At 46.4% G+C, this 25273-nt stretch overlaps 1 protein-coding gene across 3 annotated transcripts in view; it reads right to left on the reverse strand.

Moving 5' to 3' along the window:
* The window catches only part of CACHD1 (cache domain containing 1), a 95564-nt gene extending 82772 nt beyond the window's left edge, over nucleotides 1–12792 (reverse strand). For all 3 annotated transcript variants that reach the window (XM_074545628.1, XM_074545626.1, XM_074545627.1), the window contains exon 1: nucleotides 12438–12792. In XM_074545628.1, coding sequence (XP_074401729.1) covers nucleotides 12438–12647 — 210 coding nt within the window. In that variant the 5' untranslated portion in view covers nucleotides 12648–12792. The remainder of the gene's footprint in view (nucleotides 1–12437) is intronic.
* Between the last annotated feature and the right edge of the window lie 12481 nt (nucleotides 12793–25273).

The raw sequence follows: 25273 nt of genomic DNA on the forward strand, positions 1-25273 counted from the left end.
TGCGCTTTATAAAGTGATTATAAAGTGAGGGCTCAGTCACTAACTCAGCTGCACAATGAGATTTTTAAGTCTGTCGCTGGAAAACTGGGATTTGCCATGAGGAGCTGGGAATGCTGCACAGCCCCTCTGAGTAACACTGAGGGCCTGGTGACCCAGCTGAAGGTGGATTTTGGATGTTTTAAGGCTTTCATTTCTTTGTTTGGTGACACTCAGGCACCTCACATTGCTTAAGAAAACATGGAAAAGAGGATTCAAGCCCTGACAGTGCTCCTGCACCAAACGTGATGCTCTGAGGATGCTGGAATCGCTGCTCTGGCAGGCTGGAAACAGAAAGTTAATAAATAAATAAATAAATAAATAAATAATAGAAATAACAGATCAGATCTTGCTGTTACACCACGGATCAGGATGAACTGCCACCCCTGCTCTTACCAACACCAAAGCAGTGCACAGCCACTTTAACCCCTTTCTCCATCTTTTGCCTCCCTTTCCTTTTCCCACAGGGGCTCAGCATCTCCTGAGATTCTGAATAATTAAGGAAGGTACAGACTCCTGCCAGCTCTGGGACAGAGAATGCTATCTTCTGTCCTCCAAAGAAATGTTTTTTAAAAAGGAATCTTAAAAAAAAAAAAAATCTTTTCTTTCTACATCATCAAAGCAAAGGCAGAAGCTGAGAATCCTCCATAGCATGGGTGTGGCTGTGGGCCAGCTTTGCATTCCGGCCTGTGCAAACCACAGCCTTGCTCACCAAGGTTTCCATATTTTAAATATATCTTTAGACTCAGGGCCCGATGCTGACACTGGTTCTAGCTTCATTTCCGAGCAAGGATTCCAAAAAGGATCCCAAAGAGGCTGTGAATGTATTGCAGGATTAAATTGAAATGTCCTCTCCCAGCAGCAGCTAAACTCCAGTGCAGCTCCTCATGGGACAAGGAGGAAGAGCTGATGGTGGCAGAACTGCTGGGGTTTGTCACCACACCAGCATCAGGTGTGTGCTCCATCCATCCATCCATCCATCCATCCATCCATCCATCATCCCTCCATCCATCCATCCCTCCATCCATCCATCATCCATCCATCCATCCCTCCCTCCATCATCCCTCCATCCATCCATCATCCATCCATCCATCCCTCCCTCCCTCCATCATCCCTCCATCCATCCATCATCCATCCATCCATCCCTCCCTCCCTCCATCATCCCTCCCTCCATCCATCATCCATCCATCCATCATCCATCCCTCATCCATCCATCCATCATCCCTCCATCCATCCATCATCCCTCCATCCATCCATCATCCCTCATCCATCCCTCATCCATCCATCCATCCCTCATCCATCCATCCATCCATCATCCCTCCATCCATCCATCCATCCATCCATCCCTCATCCATCCCTTATCCATCCATCCATCCCTCATCCATCCATCATCCATCCATCCATCCATCATCCATCAATCCATCCACCATCCATCCCTCCATCCATCCATCCCTGCAGCAACAGAGAATCCCAGAATGGTTTGGGTTGGAAGGACCTTCAATCCCATCCCATCCCACTCCATGGCAGGGACACCTTCACTGTCCCAGGTTGCTCCAGCCTGGCCTTGGGCACTGCAGGGATCCAGGGGCAGCCACAGCTGCTCTGGGCGCCAGGAACTCACAAGGAACAATTCCCTGCAAATATCCCAGCCAAACCTGCTCTCTCTCAGTTTCAAGCCATTCTCCTTCTCCTATCCCTCCATTCCACATCAAAAGCCCCTCACGGATATCTTCCACCAAGCACAAAATTCCAGGGGATCTGGTGGCATCCTGTTATTCCATTCCCTACTGGAATAATAATAATTGGAATAATAATAATAATTGGAATAATCACAATTATTCCCTATTGGAATGTATATACAAATGTATATAGTATAGACTAAATGTAATAATAATAAGAAGAATGTATATAATAATTAGAATGTATAATAATAAGATAAGAATGTATATACATTCTTATAATGTATATATAATAAGAATGTATATACATAATAATAAGAATGTATATACAAATGTATATAGTATAGACTAAATGTAATAATGTATATATATTAATAATAATAATGCATATACAAATAATATGTTAAAATTATTTATATCATTTATATACATAATAATGTAGATACAAATAATGTATATATGGATAATATATAAAATTATCTATAATTTATATACATAATGTATAGAAAATAACGTATATACAAATTATATATAAAAATTATCTACATAATTCATATACATCATAATGTATATGCAAATAAAATGTATATATTAATAATGTATTTAAAATGTCTATATAATGTATATACATAATAATATATATAAAATAATTTATATGCAGATAATATATAAAAATTATATATTTATATATATATATATAATTTATATACATAATAATTTAAATAAAATAATTATATATATAAAAATAATACTGTTGGAGAGGTCCCTGCCACACCAGAGCTGCCACCAGGCCACCCCAGCTGTGCAGAGCGAGGCCAAGTGCCTTCACTAAATATTTTAATCACTATATCCCTTTCCCTGCTTATTTTTCCTCCTCTTTATTGTGACTTTTCAGACAACACCCACACCCCAAGCAGGTCTGAGGTGTCCAAGGGGCCCTCCCAGAGCAGCTCTGCATTCATTCCATCCCCACCCCACATCTCCCCTCCCCAAAACAGCTGCTGCACCTTTGCTCCTCCAGGAGAAATCCACCATTCCAAGCTCTGAACACCACAGTGATGGATGTTGGGCTTCGTTTATTTTTGGAGGCTGAGGTTCTATTCTTGGAAAGGTAGGAAAAAGCAGCATTTCAAAGTCTGAGGTTGCAATTACCAGAATATGCCTTTTTTTTTAAAAAATGTATTTCTAGACTTTCAGCCAACCACTTGCTGAATAAATACATAAATAATGAAGGGGGAGGCAAAATTCTATTTATGTGACATCACAGTGAATCGATATTTTAAAATTCATGAGATTGAATTTCACACCAAATAAAAATAAACAACTGGTCATTTCTATTAAACAAGTTATCTCCTATCATGGCCTAGTTGGGGTCGCTTTAATTTTGGCTCTGCAGGCAGCAGCTCTAATGGAAATACAGCATCACCAGTATGTCAGTATGTCAAATTTCAGAAACCAAACACAACTTTTGGAATAAAATCCTGCGTTCCCAGTGGTGAGCTCAGCACAGCAGAGGCTCCTCTCTGCCAAGAGCAGCTGCATCACCATGAACTGAATTTAACAACTTCAACACCATCAAGCACATCCATCAAAGCAGATACTGAAATGATCTAGGGATTGTAAAATATAACAGCAGCAGGATTCAAAAGGAAGAGTCAGAATAGGATCATTTACAATTATAGCCTCATTTCAGTCAAAAATAAACAATTAAAGAGGAGACTTCTTGTTTTCCCCACCTGCATTAATGAGAAGCTGGGCTATTAGTGCCATTAGGTCTGGGTTTGCAACCTCCACCTTGGTGAAGCTCATCTGAAGCTAAAAACTCTCACACGTTCACAATTCCCATCCTCCTCCTGCAATGTATGCAAATATCAACTTCCATTTTTAAAACCAAAACCTCCTTCAAGGAAGACACAAGAGACTGTGTAGCCAGGAATAAGAATTTCTAATTTTAATCACAGAGATCAAAGACTGAAATGTACAGTTTAAAGGCAGCTGCCTGACCACAGCTGTGACAAACAAGCATCCTCAGTGCTTATTCCTGCCTGCTCCAAAAACTGCATTTTTCCCTCTGAAATGCTGTGAACAAATCCCACAGCACACCTGGCAGCCCTGGACAGCCACTGGCACAAGGGATCCAAGACAATTCTGAAATTCACATTCCAGACAATTCCTTGGGCAAACAATGTGCCCAAGGAAGTCAAACTACCTACAGCTGTAGCTGATTGAAATTAAATATCCTTTCATTGTTAAAACTGCTAAGTGTATTAACCTCAAATTAAAAACACTTCTATTTTTATCCTTCTGTGCCTTCCACACCACACAAAAATCCTGTCTCCAAAATGTTGGTTTGGCCCCTCTGGAATACACCTGTCCATGAGGGCTTGACCAGATTGCTGCCAACTGGAAATAGAGAATAGAGGGGGGAAAAATGCCTTTTTTTGTTTGTTTGTTTCTTGGGGGTTTGGTTTTTTTGGGGTTAGTTTTTTTTTTTTTGTTGTTGTTGTTGTTGTTTTTTTAGTTTCCAGTAACAAAATATGAACATCAATTTAAGATCCACAGTGGAAGTGGCTCTTCCTCCTCATTTCACACTCCTTGCAATGATGGGAGATCCTTCCCCTTTCTTGTTCTCCCATTAGTCTTTATCAAAAGTCAGAAATCCCACGTGATTTCAATACAGGAGAAAAGAGGAAAACCATTGTGTTAATTCACTGACCACGAACAAGGCAATAAAATATCCTGGATGTGATCTCCTGTACCCACCTCCCACAGCAGCTGCCCCTGGGCTGGTTTGCCATGGACAGGCAACCACCAAAAGCAAAATTTACTTTTTGGAGAATTTTCTTCTGCTCCCACAAAATGCACAATTCCATAGCCACCCCAAGGTGGGGTATTGCTCATTGTAGGATATTCCCAAAAAGCTCTCCTGGCTTCCAGCACATCTAACACCTCAGCAGCCCAAAAAGCCTCACATCACTCATTTTTCTCTTCAAATACAAGTTAATCATGAACAATCCCAGTTCCCAGGTTTTGGGAAGCACCAGGAGCTGAGCCATCACCCCACCCTGGAAAAATCCCACCTGACACTAATGACAGTTACTTCTGTTGCAGTCACATTTTATTATCATTCTATTCTTTTCTAGCCTTTTAATAAAATCCTTTCTTCTATTATTTCAGTATACTTTGAATATATCATTTTCTTTTAATGTAATATATATCATAAAATAATAAATCAACCTTCTAAAACATAGAGTCAAAATTTTCTCTCTACCCTCATCCTAAAACCCCTGCCAACACCTCCCCAGGGTTTGTCTGGTGTGAGCCCTGAGGTGACACACAGAAAAAAGAAAAAAGGAAATGTTTTTAATTCTTCCTTTGCTGAAAGGGGGAGAAGCAGGGCCAGGGAGGTCACCTCAGCCCTTTGCTGTGGCACCACCACATCACCTCTGCCAAGCTGAACTTATCTCCATGTGTGTGAAATCCTTTTGGTGTGAAATCCCCCCAAAAACAGCACAAAACAGCCCTACCTGGGTGAACACACCAGAAATTCTGCTTAAGGCATTCCAGCTCCTAGAAACTTTTACGGCAATTTCCAGATGTGTCTATTTTAAAGGGGTTTTTTTTCCCCCCTGGCCTCATTCCCACCTGTGACAAGCCAAAGTACAGCCAGAAATTCCTGCAGCATCGCAGGGATATGTGCAGGAGAAGGTCCAAGCTGGACAGGGAGCACTGGCTGGACAGTTCTGCAGACAAGCTGAAAGGAAAATTCCAGTTTTTTATCCAAAAGGTGGAAGGCAGTTCAACTCAAACAGTCCAAGTTGTGCAAATCTGTGAGCTCAGAGGCCAAGAGCTCCACAAAATGCTGTTTTTATCAGCTGCTCCTGGCTGGGAAGCTGCTAAAGGGAGATGTAACAGTTTGTTTTTACTAATTATTGCAATTGTGCAAATATACTTCTGTAAAATCTCTCGGGAGGCTCTCCATGGAGGCAGCTGAGGCAGTGACTCCATTAACACTTTTCCTGGGATTGGGAACGAGTGCTCCTGATTTGTGGCACCAGGATTGTTGCAAAAGTCAGCTCCGATTTTCACTGCTGATGCAGACGCATAATTTCATCCAGATTTCTGCACAATGCACAAGATTCAAGCAATAACTTGGCTGATGTTTTATATCAGAAAAGGAAAATTTCCACAACAGACATTGCATAAGGAGTAGTGTTTTTCTACTGCTTTCCATGGAAAAGAGAACACAAGGATATCCTTTCAGATTTCATTAACACTGCATGGTATTGAACAACAACAAGCTACAGGAAAATGATGATTGAGGAATGCAGGCTCCCTATATTTTTACACTTTATTCTGCATTAAACCTACAATACAAGAGCTATTAATCAAAACCTCAGCAAAATTTTTGACATACAAAACCAAGATTGATGCATCGGATAAGTCACTAAAATTGCGATTATTAAGTTATGTTATTCATCTACAGAAAAAAAAAAATTAGAAAGTAAAAAAATCTAGTATTTTCCTATTCAGATGCATCAAAATAAATCATTCCTGGGCCATGATCCAACCCTTACCCAGGAAGTGTTGCCATTTCCAGGCTCACAGATACCCAAGCTCAGGTAGCCTCAAATCCCAGTCCCAGTTATGGAACACCTCAACAATGGAAATAAACAAAATTTGGGGCAATTCCTTAGAGCTGGGCAGTTCCACACAGGAGGGCAATGAACTGACAAGGCTCTGAGCATTTCTTGGCCAATTCCTCCCCAAAAACTGACAAACAAAAAAAATCTGTTTATTCTTAATTCTCCCTTTAAAAATATATAGAAAAACTGGGAAGCACACACACGCACCAGAAAACTTGCTATTTTTTTTCCAATTCAACCACATCTCGCCTCTCCAAAAGAAGAGAATTTCTCAATGTTTTTCACTACAAAAATTCGGGTTTTTTCTCCCCATTGCCTGCAGAGCAGCCTCTCAGGCACCAAGTTCTCCAAAGCAAAAATCCGAGTGCATTTCCCTGTGAGCCTTCCGTGTGTTATCAGCGCTGGCACAGCTGAGCTCCCCGTGCCCTCCCGGGGGATTTGGATTCCTGCTGTCCCCGGGATGCTGGGGCACAGCTCATTCATTATCTGCCAGCCCACCTTGCTGCTGCACTGCCCTGCTTTTATCGGGCCGGGCCAGCTGCATTCCGGCCTTTGAAGTGCAATGTCAGCCCACGGCACTGAGGGTGCCCCGACCCTTTGAAGAAATGGCTCAAAGCATCATTAAAAATTCAGATTTGGTCCTGCCCTTCCGCCAGGACCTCTCGTTGTCTTTTGGAAGTGTTTCATGGTAAGGAAAAAAAAGGAATATGTGTGGAAAAGGATAAAAAACTTGGGATGTCAGAGAGGCTCGGATAAAGGTGCTGTAGCTGGACTCAAACTAAGGCACAATCATGGGAAACAGATGAGGTTTTGCTCCACTGGTTTCTGCTCTGTAATTATTACTACTGCCAAATAATATTAAAATAACGCAAAAAGGTACAATCGAACACTTAACAGCCTTCCTTACTTATGGGTTGTTTTTTTCTTTTTGCATTTCAGCTTCACAAGATGAAAATAACAGGAAAAAATAAATAAGCAGATTTTGTGCTGAGAGTGCACAAGGTCCAGGTTGCAGAGCTGGAGGATGTGGGGTTTTACACCACTTGCTGTGCAGTCACCACAGATTTATTTATAAAGAGCCATCAAAAGAAGTGGAGAAATGTGTGAAACCCCCTGATTTCAGAGATGGAGGGATCACCATTCTGCCATTTAAACTGGTCTGCAGGACAGCTCAAAATGGGATTTATTTCTTCTAAGCAGTAAATCCATTAGCCAGAAGACAATCCCATTAGAAAAAATAAATAATGCTGCATTCTGTCAGCATTCATTTTCAAAAAGATTGAATAAATGGACAGTTCTGGTGACTCCAACTCTTTGCCATCACCCAAAAATCCTCAAGGAATGTGGATTTTTCAGCCCATATAAACCCTTGGACATGTCTCTGTCTCCGTGTTGTGCTTGTCTGAGCACAATCTGTTCTTCTAGAAAAACATATGGCCAGACAAGCTATTAGGGAGAGAAATAAATAAATAATATGCTTGCCAATCAACCAGGAGAAGCCTGTACTAAGCTGTTATTTTACACATCACTGCATCACCTGATGTATTAATATATTATTGTTTGCACAGTATTAATATTAAAAATAAACAGGGAAATAAGTGACCAAACTGCTTTTTTTTTTTTTTTTTTCTCAGATTCAAAATGCATTTTTTTTTTTAATTCCAGGCCCCAAGATCAGTAGCAGACAATGAGAAGGGGCTGTGCTTCCTTCTCAGAGCAGGAGCTAAGGATTAGGATGGCAGAGCTGCCTTCACAAATATTCGAGGCCCTCTGGGCCTACAACTTTTGTTACTGTCTGGCTGGAAACACCAACGTGCATTTTGAGAGTTAGAGAGGCATTTAATGCTTTTCATCTTCAAAACATTTCTTACTCCTTTCAACTCTGGCTGCAAGTATTATATCCCTGTTTTGGAGATGGAAACGTTACCTTGACCCACAACACCAAAAAATATTCCTCACCTCACGCAGAGCAGATTCAGAGGGTGAAACCTCACCAAAACCAAACCAACCGCTCACAAAAGTTCTGATTTATTCTTTTCCTGCCTTCACCTCCCAGCTAAAGAATTTCAGTTGTTTCAAGCAACAACCTACCCTGTAATTTCAGCCAGGCCAGGGAAGCTGGGATCAGACAAGCCAGGTAACAGCGACGGCAAAACTGCACCCACAGCCCAGGTCATGCCACAACCACCAATTCAGTTATAATTTTAGTAAAAAAAGGGCTCTTAACTTTTAATTAGTGCTGAGTGCCAGCTCTGCCCAGCAGCACACATTACAGGACTGTCACACAAGCAGTCACTGACCGAGCTGCAGCCCTTGGCAAGCCATGCCATGGGATATTGAATTTGCTGAGGAATGACAAGGACACGGAGCTGGGAGTGCCTCCCAAGGATGCAGCCTGCTGCCAGGAGGGTTCCCTGGAATGACAGGGATGCTGCCAACGGGCTCTGGCTGCTGAAAAACAAAGGAACAGTTACAGGTGACTGTGGTACAGCACAAACCACAATCCTTCTCCAGCTCCCTCCGTCCTGCAGGAGGGACAGGGAGGGAAGAGATTGTGGTGTGGTTGTTTCTGCTGGATTTGGGAAATCACTTTGGGCAGAAAAAACCAGATCACCTCTGCTGCTCAGGGCAAAAACCCCTGTAAAGATGTGTATGTACACATCACTCACACTCCAGGATGTGAAAGGGAAGACACAGAATATTAATTAACATCATTAACTGGGGGTTCGGCAGAACTGTCAAACAGAGGGGGAGCAATAATTAATCAGAGCAACAGAGAAAATCAGACAACTGATGAACTTCCAATATTTAAGCACTCCTGGAGAAAGAGCACAGAGGCAGACACCCAGGAACCCCGCACGTGTTCTCACTAAGGGCATCCCTGGTACAGCACAAACATGTATATTCTAATTGGAAATTTAAATAAGAAACCCTTAAGCTCCTGCTCAACACATGCAGCAAATGATGCAACTCACGAGTTGTCACCTACACTACATGATCCTCAGCTGCTCTAGGCAGTACCATTCAGGGAATACATTTCTAAATGAAACCAGAGCACTTGCATGGGCGAGGAAACAAAGCACTCCCCAAAGGTGACACTCAGACACTGCCCTCATGCAAGGCTCTGGAAATAGAAAGCAGGGGTGTGGGAGCCAAAATCAATTGTCACACTGGTGTGCCACCAGAACCCTCTCTCATCCTCGGTCTGCCTGTAGCTTCAGCCTCTCTTCCAGCTGCACCTCACTCCTCCCAACAATGCAAAATGATGTGATTTGATGAGGAACAGCCAGTCCTCACTGCTGCTGGGGCAGTGCCGTGGAGCACAGGCAGAAGGAGAAGGTGCCACAAGGAAACACCCGACAGAGAAGGAGCTGGTTCACAGCACCGCCAGTGCACCCATAGAAATCTGACTTATTTCAAATCCCACAGCTTCCATCGCTCCCTGCCCCTCCTCACAGGCATTTAAGGCTCACTAATTCCATCCTTCTCCTCTTACCTCTTCCACTTGCTCCTCTGGTGTCCGCTCTGGAGTCTCCAGCTCATCCTGCACTTCCAGAGGCTCTGTCCACACTTTCCTCTCCTCCCAGACTCAAAACACACCCAGCAACCTCTCACCTTGGCTCTGCTGAAGCATTCCCACCTGCTCCCGCACTCATTGGATGCTTCCTGCCCACCTCCAGCTCAGACCAGCCCTTCCTGCACAGCCCTCTGGTGACACCAGCACCTCCTGCCTGTGAGCAGATGTGCAGATGTGGAGCCACAGCTGGCAGGGACAGAGCGTGGGGAGAGCACGCAAGGGAAGCTCCAATCCTGCCACTTCCTCCTCTCTGGTTTATGGAGCAAATAAAACTAACGGCTGGATGTCAACCCTTCCTGCCACCACCACGGCTTCCCCTCACCAGTCCTGATTTGGGGCCTGTCACCCTCTAAACCAGGACAACACTCTTGGATTTGTATCCGCTTAAAGCACAGAAGTGTTCTCACTCTCCTGCCAAAATCCCACACTTTCTTTTCTGTTTTTTCTCCAAACTCAACCTGTCTGCACCATCCCAAGCATCCCCACTGTGGCACCAGGTGCTCACCACCATTCACCCACAGCCCTGAACACTCAGAAAAAAATGGGAAATTCTGTGCCAGCTACACCCATCCCTGCCTGAGCAGGCTTTGGAAATTTCAGCCCTAAAACCAAGTGAGAAGCACGGGCTGCAGTGACACATGTCATAACATTTTTTTATTCTACTGTAGGAGGTCAGCAAAAAAAGCTTCTAAAATCAGGGGAGGTTTGTTCCCACCGGTTTTTAATCTTAAACAGCTGTAACAATGTTCCAGGGGGGAGCAAAGGACAGGCTGGGCATTAGCGTGATGAGAGTTGAGACAGTCAAAATATGAAGCATATAAAAATAGAGCTGAGTATGAAAAGGGTTTCAGTTTAACTACCAGTTCCACCACATTAAATTACTTCAGGGCCTTAAATATCCAACTAATAGTAAACAGAATTTTAACATTATTTGCATCTCCGTGCACTGGCATCCAGATTGTTCCCAAGCTCGGATCATCGGTGCAATTCTTGGAAAGAAAACCTGGCTCGTCCTATGGTTAATTCTTGTAACAATGTATATTTCTGTGAGCTGCTTTTTCAAACACAACACGCGTTGAGGTGATCGTATTGTAATTTTTTTTAACGCCAGAAACGGATTTAGCAATGCAATTATACTGCCTTAATTTGCATTAACAGAGACTCCACCAAAGCAAAGGATTATGCTTATATCTTTTGAGGGGAAATACACACATGCGTATGCACGGCAGAAGGGGGAAAAAAAAGGACTTCCTTGAATTCAGTACATCAATAATGTACCTTGTTAAGTGAAGTCATTTAAATCCGCGTCTTCTCAGCATCAAGGACAAGAGACAGCTCAGTGTTTGCCCGGACAAAACGAGCCCTAGGAGGCCGCCCAGCACAATGATGGTCCAGAGGTGAGAGAATGCAGCCAGTTTAGAGGAGATAAAAGGCCATTTGGGTAGAGACCCCCGCTGATCCTATGAAAGTGTCTCCTTTTCAATCTGGGAGGCTTTTAAAACTGCATTTGCTACTGACCATACCTTCCCCTGAAAGCCGCCCGGGATCCGATTTCACTTTTCCCCCCTCCGGAGAGGGTCGGCAGCCGCCGGCTGCAGCGCAGGTACCGGCGCTCCCTGCAAGCCCCACCAGAGCCCCGCAAACAGCAACAACTCCGGCAGCCAGAACAGCCTTCCCTGAATGCAGCATCGCAACACACTCCTCCGGCCGCGCTCTGGGGCCGGGAGCCATCGCTACCCCGACTCCTGCCCGCGGGATGCTCGGCCGGGACCGGCTCGGCCCCGAGCCCCCGCCCGGAGCTGCCCCGGGGCACGGCGGGCTCAGCCCCGAGCCCCTCAGCGACCGCGGGGGGCGGTTTGGGCTGCTCCTATTGTGTAAATCGCAAATAAAACAAGAAACTGCCCGTACCCCGCCGCTACGGCCCCGCTCGCCTTCGGGCGGGAGGCACTGCGGGGGAAGCGGGGCCGGGGAGAGCCGGGAATGAGGGAGCGGGGCCGGGGAGAGCCGAGGCTGAGGGAGCGGGGCTGGAGAGAACCGGGGCTGAGGGAGCGGGGCTGGAGAGAACCGGGGCTGAGGGAGCGGGGCTGGAGAGAACCGGGGCCGAGGGGAGCCGTGGCCGGAGAGAGCCGGGGCTGAGGGAGCGGGACCGGGACGGGGAGAACCGGGGCTGAGAGGAGCCGGGGCTGAGGGGAACGGGGCCAGAAGAAGCCGGGGCTGAGGGGAACGGGGCCGGGGGAAGCCGGGGCTGAGGGAAGCGGGGCTGAGGGGAACGGGGCCGGGGGAAGCCGGGGCTGAGGGGAACGGGGCCAGAAGAAGCCGGGCAGCCCGCGCAGGGGGGAGGGAAAGTTTGCGAAGAAGAAAAGAACCGATGGAAGAAAGAAAGAAAGGAACGGAGAGAGAAAGGGCAAGGCAGGAATCGGGAAGAGCGTGTGGAGGAGGGAGCGAAGGAAGGAAGGGAGGAAGGAGGGAAAACCAGGCGAGGCGCGGGCCGGGCCGTACCTGCATGGTGACGACCCTCAGCTCCTCGGTGGCGAGTTTCCTCATCTGGCTGGCCAGCACTTGCGCCTCGTCCAGGATGGAGAACTCCGCCTCGGCGGCGCCCAGCGCACACAGCAGCGCCAGGCACAGGAGGCCGAGCGGCCCCCGGTCCCCCCGGGCAGGGGCAGCGGCGGCGGCGCGGGGCTGCAGCCGCCCGCCGCCCCGCGCCATGCTGGGGGAGCGCCGGCCGCGGGCAGCGCCTGCCCCGCTCACCCCGCTCAGCGCCCGCCCGCCATGCAGGGGACGGCGGCGGGCGCTGCCCCGCGCCCGGCTCCGCGCTCACGGCGCTCGGCGGGGCCCGCGCTCCGCGGCCCCGGCGCTGGAGAGAGACGGAGAGACGCAAACTGCGGCGCGGAGGAGGAGCGGGAGCGGCGGGGCCGAGCGGAGGCGCCGCGGGCAGGGGGAGGCGTCTGGGGCCGCCGCGCTGCGGGCGGGGGCCGGGCCGGGCCCCCCGCGCCAGCCCCGCCCCGGAGGCCGCCGTGCCCCCGGAGCGGGGCGGCTTCCATCGGCCCTGAGTGTGCTCCCAGCAGTCGCCGCTCTGCCTCCTCGGGTTTCTTAAAAATCTTCTTAAACTCTTTTAAAACTTTTTTTTTCTTCCCCTTTGATTGTATTTATTTTGTTTTATCGGTGTTCGACGTCTCCTTTCGCAACCCCGAGCACGAAGCCATCCGTCCCCGGCCACGGCACCGCCCAGCGCGGCCTCGTGTGGAGCAGAGAGCCTTGAGGAAATGTTTGTAGTGCAACTGACACGGGCAATAAACAAATAAATGAATGGAAGGAACGGCGGCAAACACCCTGTTGCACCCCTGGAAAGCGACACGGATAAAACGACAAGCCGAGATACCTGGAGAAACATCTCCTTTGGGGCAGGAAATCACAGAATCATGGAATGGCTTGGGTTGAAGGATTTAAAAATCCATCCAGTGCCATCCCTGCCATGGCAGGGATACCTCCCACTGTCCCAGGCTGCTCCAGCCTGGCCTTGGACACTGCCAGGGATCCAGGGGCAGCCACAGCTGCTCTGGGCATCAGTGCCAGGGCCTGCCCATCCTCACAGCGAAGAATTTATTCCTGATTTCTAATCTAAACCTAATCCCCTTCAATTTAAACACATTGCCCCCTTGTCCCATCACTGTGCCCTTGTAAAAGCTGTGTGGATGCCGTGTGCACAAACACACAGCAAGCCCATCCAGTAACGTGTAGCAGCACATCAAAATCCAGAATCGCAGAATAAGCAAATTGAAAAAGACATCCAAGATCATCAAATCCAGCCATTAACCCAGCACACCAAGCCATGTCCCCAGGTGCCACCTCCACTCCTGACCATCAGGAACCAAGCTATAACACCAGGTTGTGTTAGAAAAACTCAAACAAGGAATAAATTTTGGACCTGGAGGTAATTCCCAGAAATCATCAAGCCCAAGAAGCCAAACACCAGGCCTACCCAAAACACACACCCTCCAGATTTACTCTTCATTAATTAACACTTAATAATTGTGAAGGTGTAGATAATGTTTAAATAAATCTGGCCTGTAGAGACACAATGGCACAGTTACATTTTCAAGAGTCCTACCAGAGCCACTTGTGTCCTGTAGCAGTGAATTCCAGGAGTTAGCAATTCCTCCAAGCATTCATACAACGTATTATTTACTATAATCATATCCCATTTCCTTGAAATGTGGTTTCTGTCTGCTCTAATGGTTGATTTTTTTTTGACTTCTCCCAGGTGCTGGTGCCCACAGCAATTCCTCATCCCACTTTGTCAAGGAAGGGAGCTGAGAGCTGAAATTTGTTCCCCCCAGCAGCACCTGCTGCCATCTCTGAGGGACATCAGCAAAACTCTCTTTCATTTCATTTTAATAAATGAAGTATAATTCTTCCTATGCAAAAACTGTATCAGCTTTTGTTCATTTAGGTGATTTATGAGCCTATTTTTACTTTTATTTTAGTTTTAGTCAATATTCCTGAAAATCCTGGCCTATTTTTTATTTTTACTTTTATTTTAGTTTTAGCCAATATTCCTGAGAATCCTGGTTTAGCCAAAGCAATCCACACCCAAAGGATGCCTCTCAAAGCTGCCCTAATTGTTACCTTGTATTTCCATTGCTGAAGCAGCCTTTGCTACCTGAACATCAAGGATATTTTCTTTCCATCATGCTGAAACTTCTGGACTTCTGCTGGAAAATCGTCCCTGGGTCCAAGTGAGAGGCAAAGCAGCCAAATTCACGCTTGGCAGTGGTCATTTTCATATTATATTTTACTTTATTTTATTAGATTCACCAGTGTCGGACACAAAGGTTTAGCCAAGTGGTTTTTTCAATATCCTGGCTAAAGCAGAGTTTAAAAAAAATATTTTGTTTCTAATGTAGCTGCATGTTTGAAAACTTCATATCTGAACCTTGTTACATAATTAATTATAAAATCAAGGTCGCAGCCAGAGCTGCATTTGGAGCTCCGAGGATTTCCAAGTCACCCCATTCCTGCACCCCATCACAAGGTCAACACTACAAATAGACATTTTTTAATAAACTAACTCCAGGGAATGAGCCCAGTTGTCCTTGTGCTCCCAAAGCCCCGGGCTGCTGCTGGTGGCGAGGGAACCCACAGAACAGGTTTCACCTTTTCCTGCACAACCCAAACTCATTGACTGCAGAGCCCTGCAGGCAGAGCTGGCTCCTGCTGGGGTTCCCAGTGCTCCCTCCCTGCAGGAGCAATCCCTAGGGAGCTGTTCCAGGATGTGGGAACCAGATCCGACACAGAGCTCCAGCCCAGGGATCACCAGTGGGAGTTTCTGAACCGCTGGGCTCACGCTCACTCAGTGCCACTCAACAAAACGCTGAGGGAAAAATATCTCCTTCCAAAATGCCAAGGGGGAAAGAGATGAAGAAAGGACCCCAAAATTCAGATTCTGTGAGCTTTGGATGTGAGTTAAAGCTGCCAATTCAGACAATCTGATGTTTGTCACCTTCTCAAACCTGGTCTTTCAAGGCTGTCTCCTCCTATCACAGAATCATGGAATGGTTAAGGTTGGAAAAACCTCTAAGATCATCAAGCCCAGCCCCAGCTCCATGTCCACCATCAAACCACATCCTCCAGTGCCACATCCACACATTTTTTGGACACTTCTAGGGGTGGTGACTCCACCACTGCCCTGGCCAAGCCTTATCCATGAAGAAATTCCTCCTGCTACCTAATCTAACCTCCCCTGGGTGCAACACGAAGCTGTTTCCTCCCATCCTGTTATTTTGCTTTGGAATGAACCCTGGAGAAGAGGAGGATCCCCCGAGCTTGGCTTGTGGCATCCCAAAATTGGAGTGTGTGCTGCTGCGGGCTGGAGAGGGAGAGGACCCAAAGGACAAAGAGCTGAAGGCTCTGCTCTGCTAAAAGCATCAAAAACTCAGACTGCAAAACTGGGGCCAGCCTTGAAAAACATCCCTTTTTCTTGTAGAGAACACAGAAAGAGAGCTGGAGTGTCAGTGCTGGAGTGTTGGGAAGAGGAGGAACACGTGTCAGAAATAAATCCCGACCCTGTGGTGGGAGTAAGCTCGCTCTGACAGCAGCACAGGCAGATGCCAAGCGGGTCAGTCAGGAGACAGAACAAGTGGGATGGCTCTGGAATAGCTGGAGCACGCAATGGCCCTGGAGGAAAACCCTATTCCTGCAGGGAATGACTCAACATGGCTTATTAATGGTGTATCCCCTCTGCAGGGATCAGGATATTGCTGATGTGTCCTCTCCAGTTGCTCTGCAGATAAATATTTCATTTCTACTCTGAAATTTAACTGTAAATACAGATCCACATGGATGCAGAGGTCTCCTCTCCCCAGGCTGCTTCCTTCACTCCCTGGCACATCCCTGTACTCTCCCAGCAAACTGGGAGCCCCACATGTTAAAAAAAAATGTGGTCAGACCATTGGAAAATCCCCTTAAAAAGGGCATTTCTTTTGTGATACTGACCTTCAGGCCTGTGAGCAGCACAATATACACTCCAGCAGGTTATTAGGTAGTTATGAGATAATTTGGAATATTAAAATAATTTGGAATAATAAAATAATTTGGAAGCCTCACAGTTCCTGCCCAATCCTCCTCCCAGTCCGTAGCCTGTCCCTAACTGGTCATGTGCAAACTGCACATCCAGAAACCCTCACAGGGATGGAGCAACTCCCAGGCTCTCACCAAGAAAGGAGCTGAGGAACTCTTTGTGGCTCTCTGACCTCCAAGCAAAGGCTAAATTTACTCCTTTGGTATAAATCCAGAACAAAAATAGAGAAAATGAAAGTTTGCATGAGGCTACCGCTTCTTGCTTTGCTGCAATTCTTGCCCTGCATCCTCTCCCAGTTCATGTGCTTTATTTTATTTTCTGATCTGACCCCTTTTCAAATTGCCTTAATTTGATTGTGGCCATCAGCACGCGGGCCAAGTCTGAGAGTTTCGTTTCCCCATGTTGATTTTCATGTTTAGTTTCCCATCCCTCTCATTATGCCTCTAAATATTTCCTCTGGAAGTTACAGTTTTGTGTTAGTTTTGGCTGCAGTTCCTGTTTCCCCAGTAAGTCTGATCTTTGCTCACTCCTGAGAGTTACAAGTTGCACACTGGATTAAGCCAAGGCTAGCAACTCTAATTCGTGGATTTAGGGTGGAATTCTTGGATTTAGGGTGGAATTTTTCAAGTAGCAACTGATTCATGCATCTGGAAACTGCTCCACTAAACCTTGTTTTCTTCTGTGTGGTTGAGAAACCATGTTATACATCAGAACTAACAGTTCCTTGAAAATATTTCATTAATTGGGAAGGTGCCTGTATAATTGTTTTTAGGGGTATACTTTTACAAGCACCCATTTTCACAAGTAACACGTGCTAGGACCTATCAGACTCAAAACTCTGATGCCTCCGGTTTGGCTTTTCTATTTTCACACTCTGTGCTGCTTTAGTGTGTGGGGCTGGGCTCACATCAGGGATGCTGAGCTCTGTGCACAGAGCAGGAGACAAAACAATTCCTGCTCCAGCTGGGCACCAAGGACAAATGACCCAAATCTCAGCCCAGAGCACAAACCCCGTGGGCTGGAGAGAGAAAAACAAGCAGGGTGGGACTGCCTGGGCTAAAGCTGGGATGGGACAATGAACTGCAAGGTGCAAATGGAGCAGAACTGATCCCAGGGACAGAGCCCGTGCCCCTCGTGCATTTTGGGGCCATTTTGGTTCATCTTGGGTGCAGCCCTGGCTGGGCTCTGGTGCTGCCCAAAGTGGATCCATGGAGGAGATCCTTGGAATCAATCCCTGCTTTATTCTGGAACTCTGTCCAGCCTGCACAAGACATCAGCTCCAAGTTTTATCTCCTAGAGCAACATCTGCCCACTTAATCAGTCATTGCCCTGCAGATTACAACCAGCAATGAAAATGGAAAAAATGCCTTGGTCCCCTCCCTGTGCAGCAAGTCTGCCTGTGAGAGCATTCTTTCCACAGCACCATCATCACCAGATAATATATTTAATATATTTAATGAAAGCCATCACGTGTGTGGTGTGGGATTTCAAAGTGAGCATTGTGCCCAGCTGCACAGCTCAGGACTGGGAAAACCTGATGTGAGCAGCAGGGCTGCAGCACAGAATCGCTGCTGTGGGCTCTGATTTTACCCTGAATTTTATCCTAAATATCCCAAGGATGATGGAAGGGAGAAAACAAACTCAGAGGCTTCAAACCCTCAGTGTTGCAGGGCTGAAATGTTTAAGCAAATGTTAAACACAGGGAGAAGCACAGCCCATGAGGAAGAGGGAGGCAGATGAAGGGCTTGGGGTGGATGATGGAAATTGATGGAAGGGCCTGAGGATTGTGGTTTGCTGCTTCTGCAGGTCCCAAAGAGAAAGGGGAAGACAAAGACAGAAACTTTGGAGCTTTCTGGTATTCCCATAAGGAATTTACAGGTATTTTCTTACCTGGCGGTTATTTGGGGTCTGGGCACAAGAACATCTCTTTGTCCTGGAAAAAAAAAAAATCAGTGTGTGGTTTAACCATGGTGTTAAAGCAAAAATTCACGATACAGGAAGAAGAATCAGAGAGTGGCACAATGATAGAATCACACAACTGATACCATTTATCCCAGTGTGGGAAAGCTGCAGCCCTGCAGTTTGGGATCATTGTGGCCAGATGGCATTTTTTAACCTCTTGTCCAGCAGTCCTGGCAATTTCTAAGTCATGACCCTTCTATAATGCCATAATTACCTGGGAGAGAGCCTGTTTGGCCGTGAACAGCTCACCTGGCACCCATCAGAGTGTTCATCCTGTTCTGGCTGCACCACCCTGAGCTCTGGCCCTGCTTTCCTTTTTCCTTTGCCAGGCTCAGGAGGGGCTGCTGCAGCCTCTGCCCCACACTGGGGTTCCATCCCACCCCAGCTCCACGTGGGGAGCTTTCCTTAGCTCAGCACATCTCCCGTGTCCATAAAACACCTGGGATAACCCTTGGAGCAGCACAGCCCCCAGCTCAGTGGGAATTCTGTACACACAGGCGAGGTTCACCAGGAATGACCCCAAAAATTGTGAAGGAGAAGCAAACTCCACAGCCTGAAGGCATTCTTTGAGTCCCCCTGGTTCTGTCCTGAATCAAGACCGTGTGGATTATTAAGAATTTTTTCATGGGTATGGGTGAAAAACAGGCCCATGCTGTGAAACAAAGAATACAAATTTTCAATTCCCACTTCTTGATCCCTTCATTGTTCCACAGTTTTTCTCATTCAGAGACATATCTTAGCTACTAATGGGTACTTATAAAAAGTACAGACCTAAAAACAGGTACTGGAAAGAGCAAACATGATTAGGAAGGTGCTGTCAGTGAGATTATTGCTCAAATCAAAACACTGCTTACTTGCACTTCTTTAATTTTAAGATAATTTGGAAAATGTTTCTAAAAATAGCATTAAATGCCTTCTCTTCTTTATTTTAAAAGACTTGCTTTCCATTTCAGTGTCATTTTGTACCCTGCACTGGACTAAGGGCACATTTCCCTCAGCTGCAGATGCTCAGGAGCCACACATGAACTCTGATTATATATGAGCAACAGTTTTCCAGAGACTCATAATTTGGCTAAATTTGGATTTTCACAGGTGTTTCAAAGGACACATTCTTGGCCAGTGGGGCAAAACTTAACCAATCTCAGCTTCTCTCTCTTCTCAACAAAACAGCTTTGTTTTTTTGTTGTCTATAACCTCAGCTGGAGAAATGGCTGAACCTTTCAGCACAAATATCTTGGAGCCTGAAGTGAAAAATAGCTTGGAGCTTTCCAGCACAAATAGGGGAAAAAGAAACGCTACCCAGCCTGCAAACCTGGATCTTATCACTGGGAAATGGCAGGCAGCCTTGGGAACAGGCACTGCTACAGGCAAGATTTGTCATAATTCTGATACTCTAATCTCTTTATCTTCCTGCTGCATCTCTGCTTTTATCTCCGTGTTGATGCCGTGGAATTCGTGGCATCATTTTTATTTGTTTTTTTTTTCCCCTTTTGCTTCATGCTGGAAATTGGAATGGCTTCATTTTTATGATTTGGGTAAAGCACGGTGTGCCTTCCATGCTGCCCTGGGCTCAGGGCTTGGGATGAGGGGTAAATATCCCATCCCTGGCTGGTGGACCAGGTCCTGATGGAGCACGGAGCACTGAGAACCTTCTAAGGGCACGGGGGGACCAGGAGTGTCCCTGCCACCCCCAGATGGGGCGGATGGAGGCATTTGTGGTGACAGGGAGGACGTGAGAGCCACCCATCCCTCCTGGCTCCTGGGAAACTGGATCTAGCCCAGCTGTCCTGGCACGGGAATTCCTTGAGGTCCCTCATCTGAATGTCCCTGCCTTTGCTGAGCAGACACTTGAGTCACGATATTGCTGCTATAAATACCCCTGTCACCCCGAGCCTGGCTCCTGGGGACAGGGAATAACTCCTGCTAGACCTCCTGATATGGCTTGTGGGGCACTGGGGAAGGAGGCTGGCAGATCCTTGTCTCCCAGAGCACGCTCTCTAATTAGGCAGGGGAGGAGGCAGCGTTCCCTGGGAGCCATCCCCACGCACTTGGAATTCAAATCTCCCAGCTCCAGCACACAAACAAAGCTTGGGAAGAGCTGTCAGCAAGCAGGGAGAGCGTGTGGTCTGACAGGTTCCACCAGCCTGGCAGGCTGAGGGATGAGCAGGCATGGAGGAGGATGGTGAGGAGAGTTCTGAGGCCTTCAGCATCTCCCTGTCCCCATCTCCTGCTGTCCTGGGAAGTCCTTCCTGAAGCTGTGGTGATGCCTCAGGTTTGGGTTTTGTATTTTCACACTCTGTGCTGCTTTAGTGTGTGGGGCTGGGCTCACATCAGGGATGCTGAGCTCTGTGCACAGAGCAGGAGACAAAACAATTCCTGCTCCAGCTGGGCACCAAGGACAAATGACCCAAATCTCAGCCCAGAGCACAAACCCCGTGGGCTGGAGAGAGAAAAACAAGCAGGGTGGGACTGCCTGGGCTAAAGCTGGGATGGGACAATGAACTGCAAGGTGCAAATGGAGCAGAGCTGATCCCAGGGACAGAGCCCGTGCCCCTCGTGCATTTTGGGGCCATTTTGGTTCATCTTGGGTGCAGCCCTGGCTGGGCTCTGGTGCTGCCCAAGGTGGATCCATGGAGGAGATCCTTGGAATAAATCCCTGCTTTATTCTGGATCTGTTCCAGGGGCAGGGTGGAGCTCCCATCACCATTTTCCCTTTGCCCACTGGCTGCATCCCTCAGCAGCCAAATTTCCACACCTGGACACCAAGCTCTGCTTCCCTCCTCTGCATCACTTCAGATATAATCCCAAAATAGGATTACATTATTATTGTAAGGGATTACATAATTTTATAATAAATATATTTATTAAATAAATAAAACTAATTAATAAATATTATATATTAATAAAATAATATAATATATTAATTTTGCTCAAAGAGGGCCAAAATCTGGGTTTTTTCCCACCTCACAAACACCCTGCTCTGTGCTGGCATCACAGCCTCCCCATCCTCCTCCTCCTCTGCCCCAGCACATCTGGAATTCCTTTAGCAGCCAGGCTGCAACAGGATCCACACCAGAGCTGGGGAACACCTTGAGCTGGTTATGGCCTCTGGAATTAGGCAGCCAATAAGGGGAATTTTCTTTTATGACCTTTTTAGGCATAGCTAATGTGCACCTAAATAAATGCTTCAATGACACAATCTGCAGGTAGTTACCTTTTCAATGTATCCAGCTCGATGGTTTGGAATTTCACCACTCATTAGGACCTAGAATTAAAGAAAAGTAATGAAAATGCATATTAACCCCAAGAAAATACTGTTTTGAATATCTCTATCTTGCAAGATCTGAGTGTAAATGTAGGATTTGCCTTATTCTGGGGGATGCTATCAGAGTGAACCAGTTACAGGCTATAAAAAGTACCCAAATTTATAAAGAAATCAATATATTTGTCCATTTTTGTCATTATTTCAAGACCACAGAGCTCTTTTGTTTTGTGACAGCTTTTGCTGCATTTTTTGTATCCCTTTCATTTAAACCCCTCCAAAAACTATCCCCTATAACATCACCACTCTGCTGTGACTGTATGGGACACCTGCTTTTCTCAACTGGAATTATTCCTCCAGATATTTAACCCTCTAAACTATCCTGTGGGCAGGACTGCAAACTCCATGGAATCAGGTCCACTTCCAAGGAAAATGATGAATTTAACTACCAGTAACACAAAGATCTGCCACTGGAAAGGCTGGAATGCACCTGAATCTGGGATTTTTGTCATGTTACAAGATAAATAAGGTAGGCTGGAATGGGCGCTCTGGATTTTAAACAGGAAGCCAAAAAGTGAAATCTCCTCACCCCCATCCCTTCTCAGGAGTTTGGGATGTGAAATTCTGGTTTCATGGCACTCACAAGGGCTGCTGAGAATGGATTTTACCAAATGGGAGGAAAGAACAAAAAGTTCTGTCCTTGAAGCTCAGAGCTGCTCTCTTGAGCAACATGGAGCTGCAAATCAGAGTTTTCTTTTCCTTCCTAAATCAAACCTCTGCTCATTCTTTTCACTTGATTATTGACATCATCATCAGAATGCAATTTGGTAAATATTTCCAGATCATTTCCCAGCAGCACAACACGTAGAGTCTAGACTCAATTTTAAAAAAACAAAGAGAAAAATCCCAGCTGCTTTTCTTTTTCCATCATCAAGATGGAAATTTATCAGTTTGGCTCTGCCTCCTGATTCTTATCACAGATTTCTGCTCCACCACCTAACAAACAGCTGGATGTGGTAAAGAAATAGAACTTTTTTCCCCAGTTATTCATCATGGAAGTTGAAAAAAAAAAAAAAAAAAAAAGTGATGAAAATGCAAAGATCCTCCATGGCATTAAGGAGAAAACTGAGCCTTTCTGAGGAATTCTTAGTTAATAAGTGACTGAACTCATCTGAAGGTTTTCCATGTCTTTGTTGGAGCAAGAGGAGGTTTGAAGGAAAGTTGTACAAGGATAAGTTTGGAATAATGAGGTCAAAATCCACAGGGAGCCCTTTGGTGCACTCCTGGGGAGGATTCTCTGGGAATATTCACAGGAATATTCAAGTTCTGGGATCCTCAGCACAGGGAGGACGTGGAGCTGCTCCAGGAGCCAGGCTGGGAGAGCTGGGAATGCTCACCTGGAGAAGGGAAGCATCCAGGGAGAGCTTCCAGTGGCTAAAGGAGCTCCAGGAGAGCTGCAGAGGGGCTGGGGACAGGGGAGGGAGGGACAGCACCCAGGGAAGGGCTGGAAGCTGAAATAAGGCAGATTGAGATGGGAAGGAATTCCTGGCTGGGATGGAATTCCCAGATTTGCTGTGGCTGCCCCTGGGTCCCTGCAGTGCCCAAGGCCAGGCTGGACACTGGGGTTTGGAGCAGCCTGGGACAGGGGAAGGTGTCCCTGCCATGGATTTTTAAAGGTCCTTTCCAACCCAAAGCGTGCCCCAGCTCTGTGCAGGCTCAGATGTCCTGCAGCCATGGGAGGATCCATCAATCCAGGATTAATCCCACACGTGGAGCCCAGAGGGAAGATCTGCAGAGCGTGGCCACCACAGGTGTGGAGTGGCCTTGTGGCAACCGTGAAACCCAGGGTGGCATTGGGTTTGTCTCAACCCCCTCTTGAGGATTACCTGATTTCATGCTGTGAGCACGGCAGTGCTGTCCATCCCTTCCTGGGGGTGATTTTTATCCCAATCCAAACAGAAAACAGGGATTGCTGCAGTGGGAGTGGGCAGTGTCCAGGGCCTGCCCTCCCACAGCAAACAGCAAATTAATGTTCCTGCAGCGAGAGGGCCGGTGGGGACTTGCCCCAAAGCCTCTGCAAATTGGCTGCTAATGATTCATCAGAGCAAGGAGCAATACTGCGGTGGCGAATTCCTGATAGCTTATCAGGGAAACAGCAGGCACGGCACAGTCTGTCTGTCCCCAGTCAGGAACCACACGGGATCTGAAAAAAGGGAAAAGCAGAGCGCTCTGTTTGCTCTCCTGGGTGGGCACAGCTCGTTGGGCTCGAGGATTCTGCTTTTCTTTGATCATTTTATCAGCAGTGTTCCTCTCCGGTGTGCCAGCCCTCCCTCCTGCCGGCAGGCACAAGGCACACACAGTATACCCAGCTCGATGGTCTGCAATTTCACCACTCATTAGGACCTGCAGAAGTAAAGAAAACTAAAGAAAATTCATATTAACCAAAAAAAAGGAGACTGTTTTGAAAATGTCTGCAATCTCAAGTCCATCTTTGGCTTGTCACACCTGTGCACCACTCCTAATTTATCCTGGACTGTAAATTTACAAGCCAGCCTTGTGTTTTATAGCTCAGACTTCAGCCTCGTTTCTTTTTGCCCATAAAGATGGAGTTTTTGCTGGTCACACACAGATCTGCGTGTGCCCAACCAAGTTTTTTTGCTAAAGAGAATTTTAAGGCAAAGAGCAGAGGAGAAGAGGCAGTCCAGCTGAATTAATGTTAGAGTTGGTATAATCCACTGAATGTGTAAAGGACTATATAATGGCCAGGTGTTATTACCAGTCCTGAATTCATGCATTCCTTGCAATGGGAAAATGCCCTTTTGGAGCAGCAGCAATGGGAAGATCTCCCAGCAGAGCCTTCCAGTGACAATGACAATGACAAATGAGGATGGGGCACAGACAGACAGACAGACAGACAGCCTCAGATCCATCAGAGCGGTGCCGCTGGTCACAGCCTGTATTTCAGCTGTGAAATTATTATTATTATTATAATATTCAGGCTCTGCTTTGGGCCTGGGCCCATGAAGGCATTTATCCTTTCATTTTTCTTATCTGTTATTCAGCAATTAAGCAAGTTGTGATTGCATTTCTCTTGTGGGAAGAGCGGCTGGCAAAACAGAACCTGGAGCCAAAGGTAGCAAATGAAAATATTTTTCTTAGTTCTGAACAGAACCAATTATGTCAGGCAAAAAAGAAGTACTAAATGGGATAAACAATTTAGCTTGTGCAAAGTAAATATATCTTAAATAATAGTATTAAAAAGAATCATTTAAGTCCTTATTTCTCTCTTAAGGATTTGCTACAGAGATATAAAATTTACTTTATGTTGGCCAAATTGTACCAGTGCAAACTCATTAATATTCATATCTATCAAGAGTAGAACCAGGGTCTTCCTCATTGCACATCACTGATCTCAAAAAACCCCTCAATTGCATTAAATATTCCAAGGCACCTTTGCACTCAGTTTGAAATTATCCTAAATTAGATTAAATTACCCCAGAGCTGGGATCTGCTTCCATCAGCCCTGACTTA

Source organism: Zonotrichia albicollis, chromosome 8 (genome assembly GCF_047830755.1).
Source record: "Zonotrichia albicollis isolate bZonAlb1 chromosome 8, bZonAlb1.hap1, whole genome shotgun sequence".
NCBI classification, from domain to species: domain Eukaryota; kingdom Metazoa; phylum Chordata; class Aves; order Passeriformes; family Passerellidae; genus Zonotrichia; species Zonotrichia albicollis.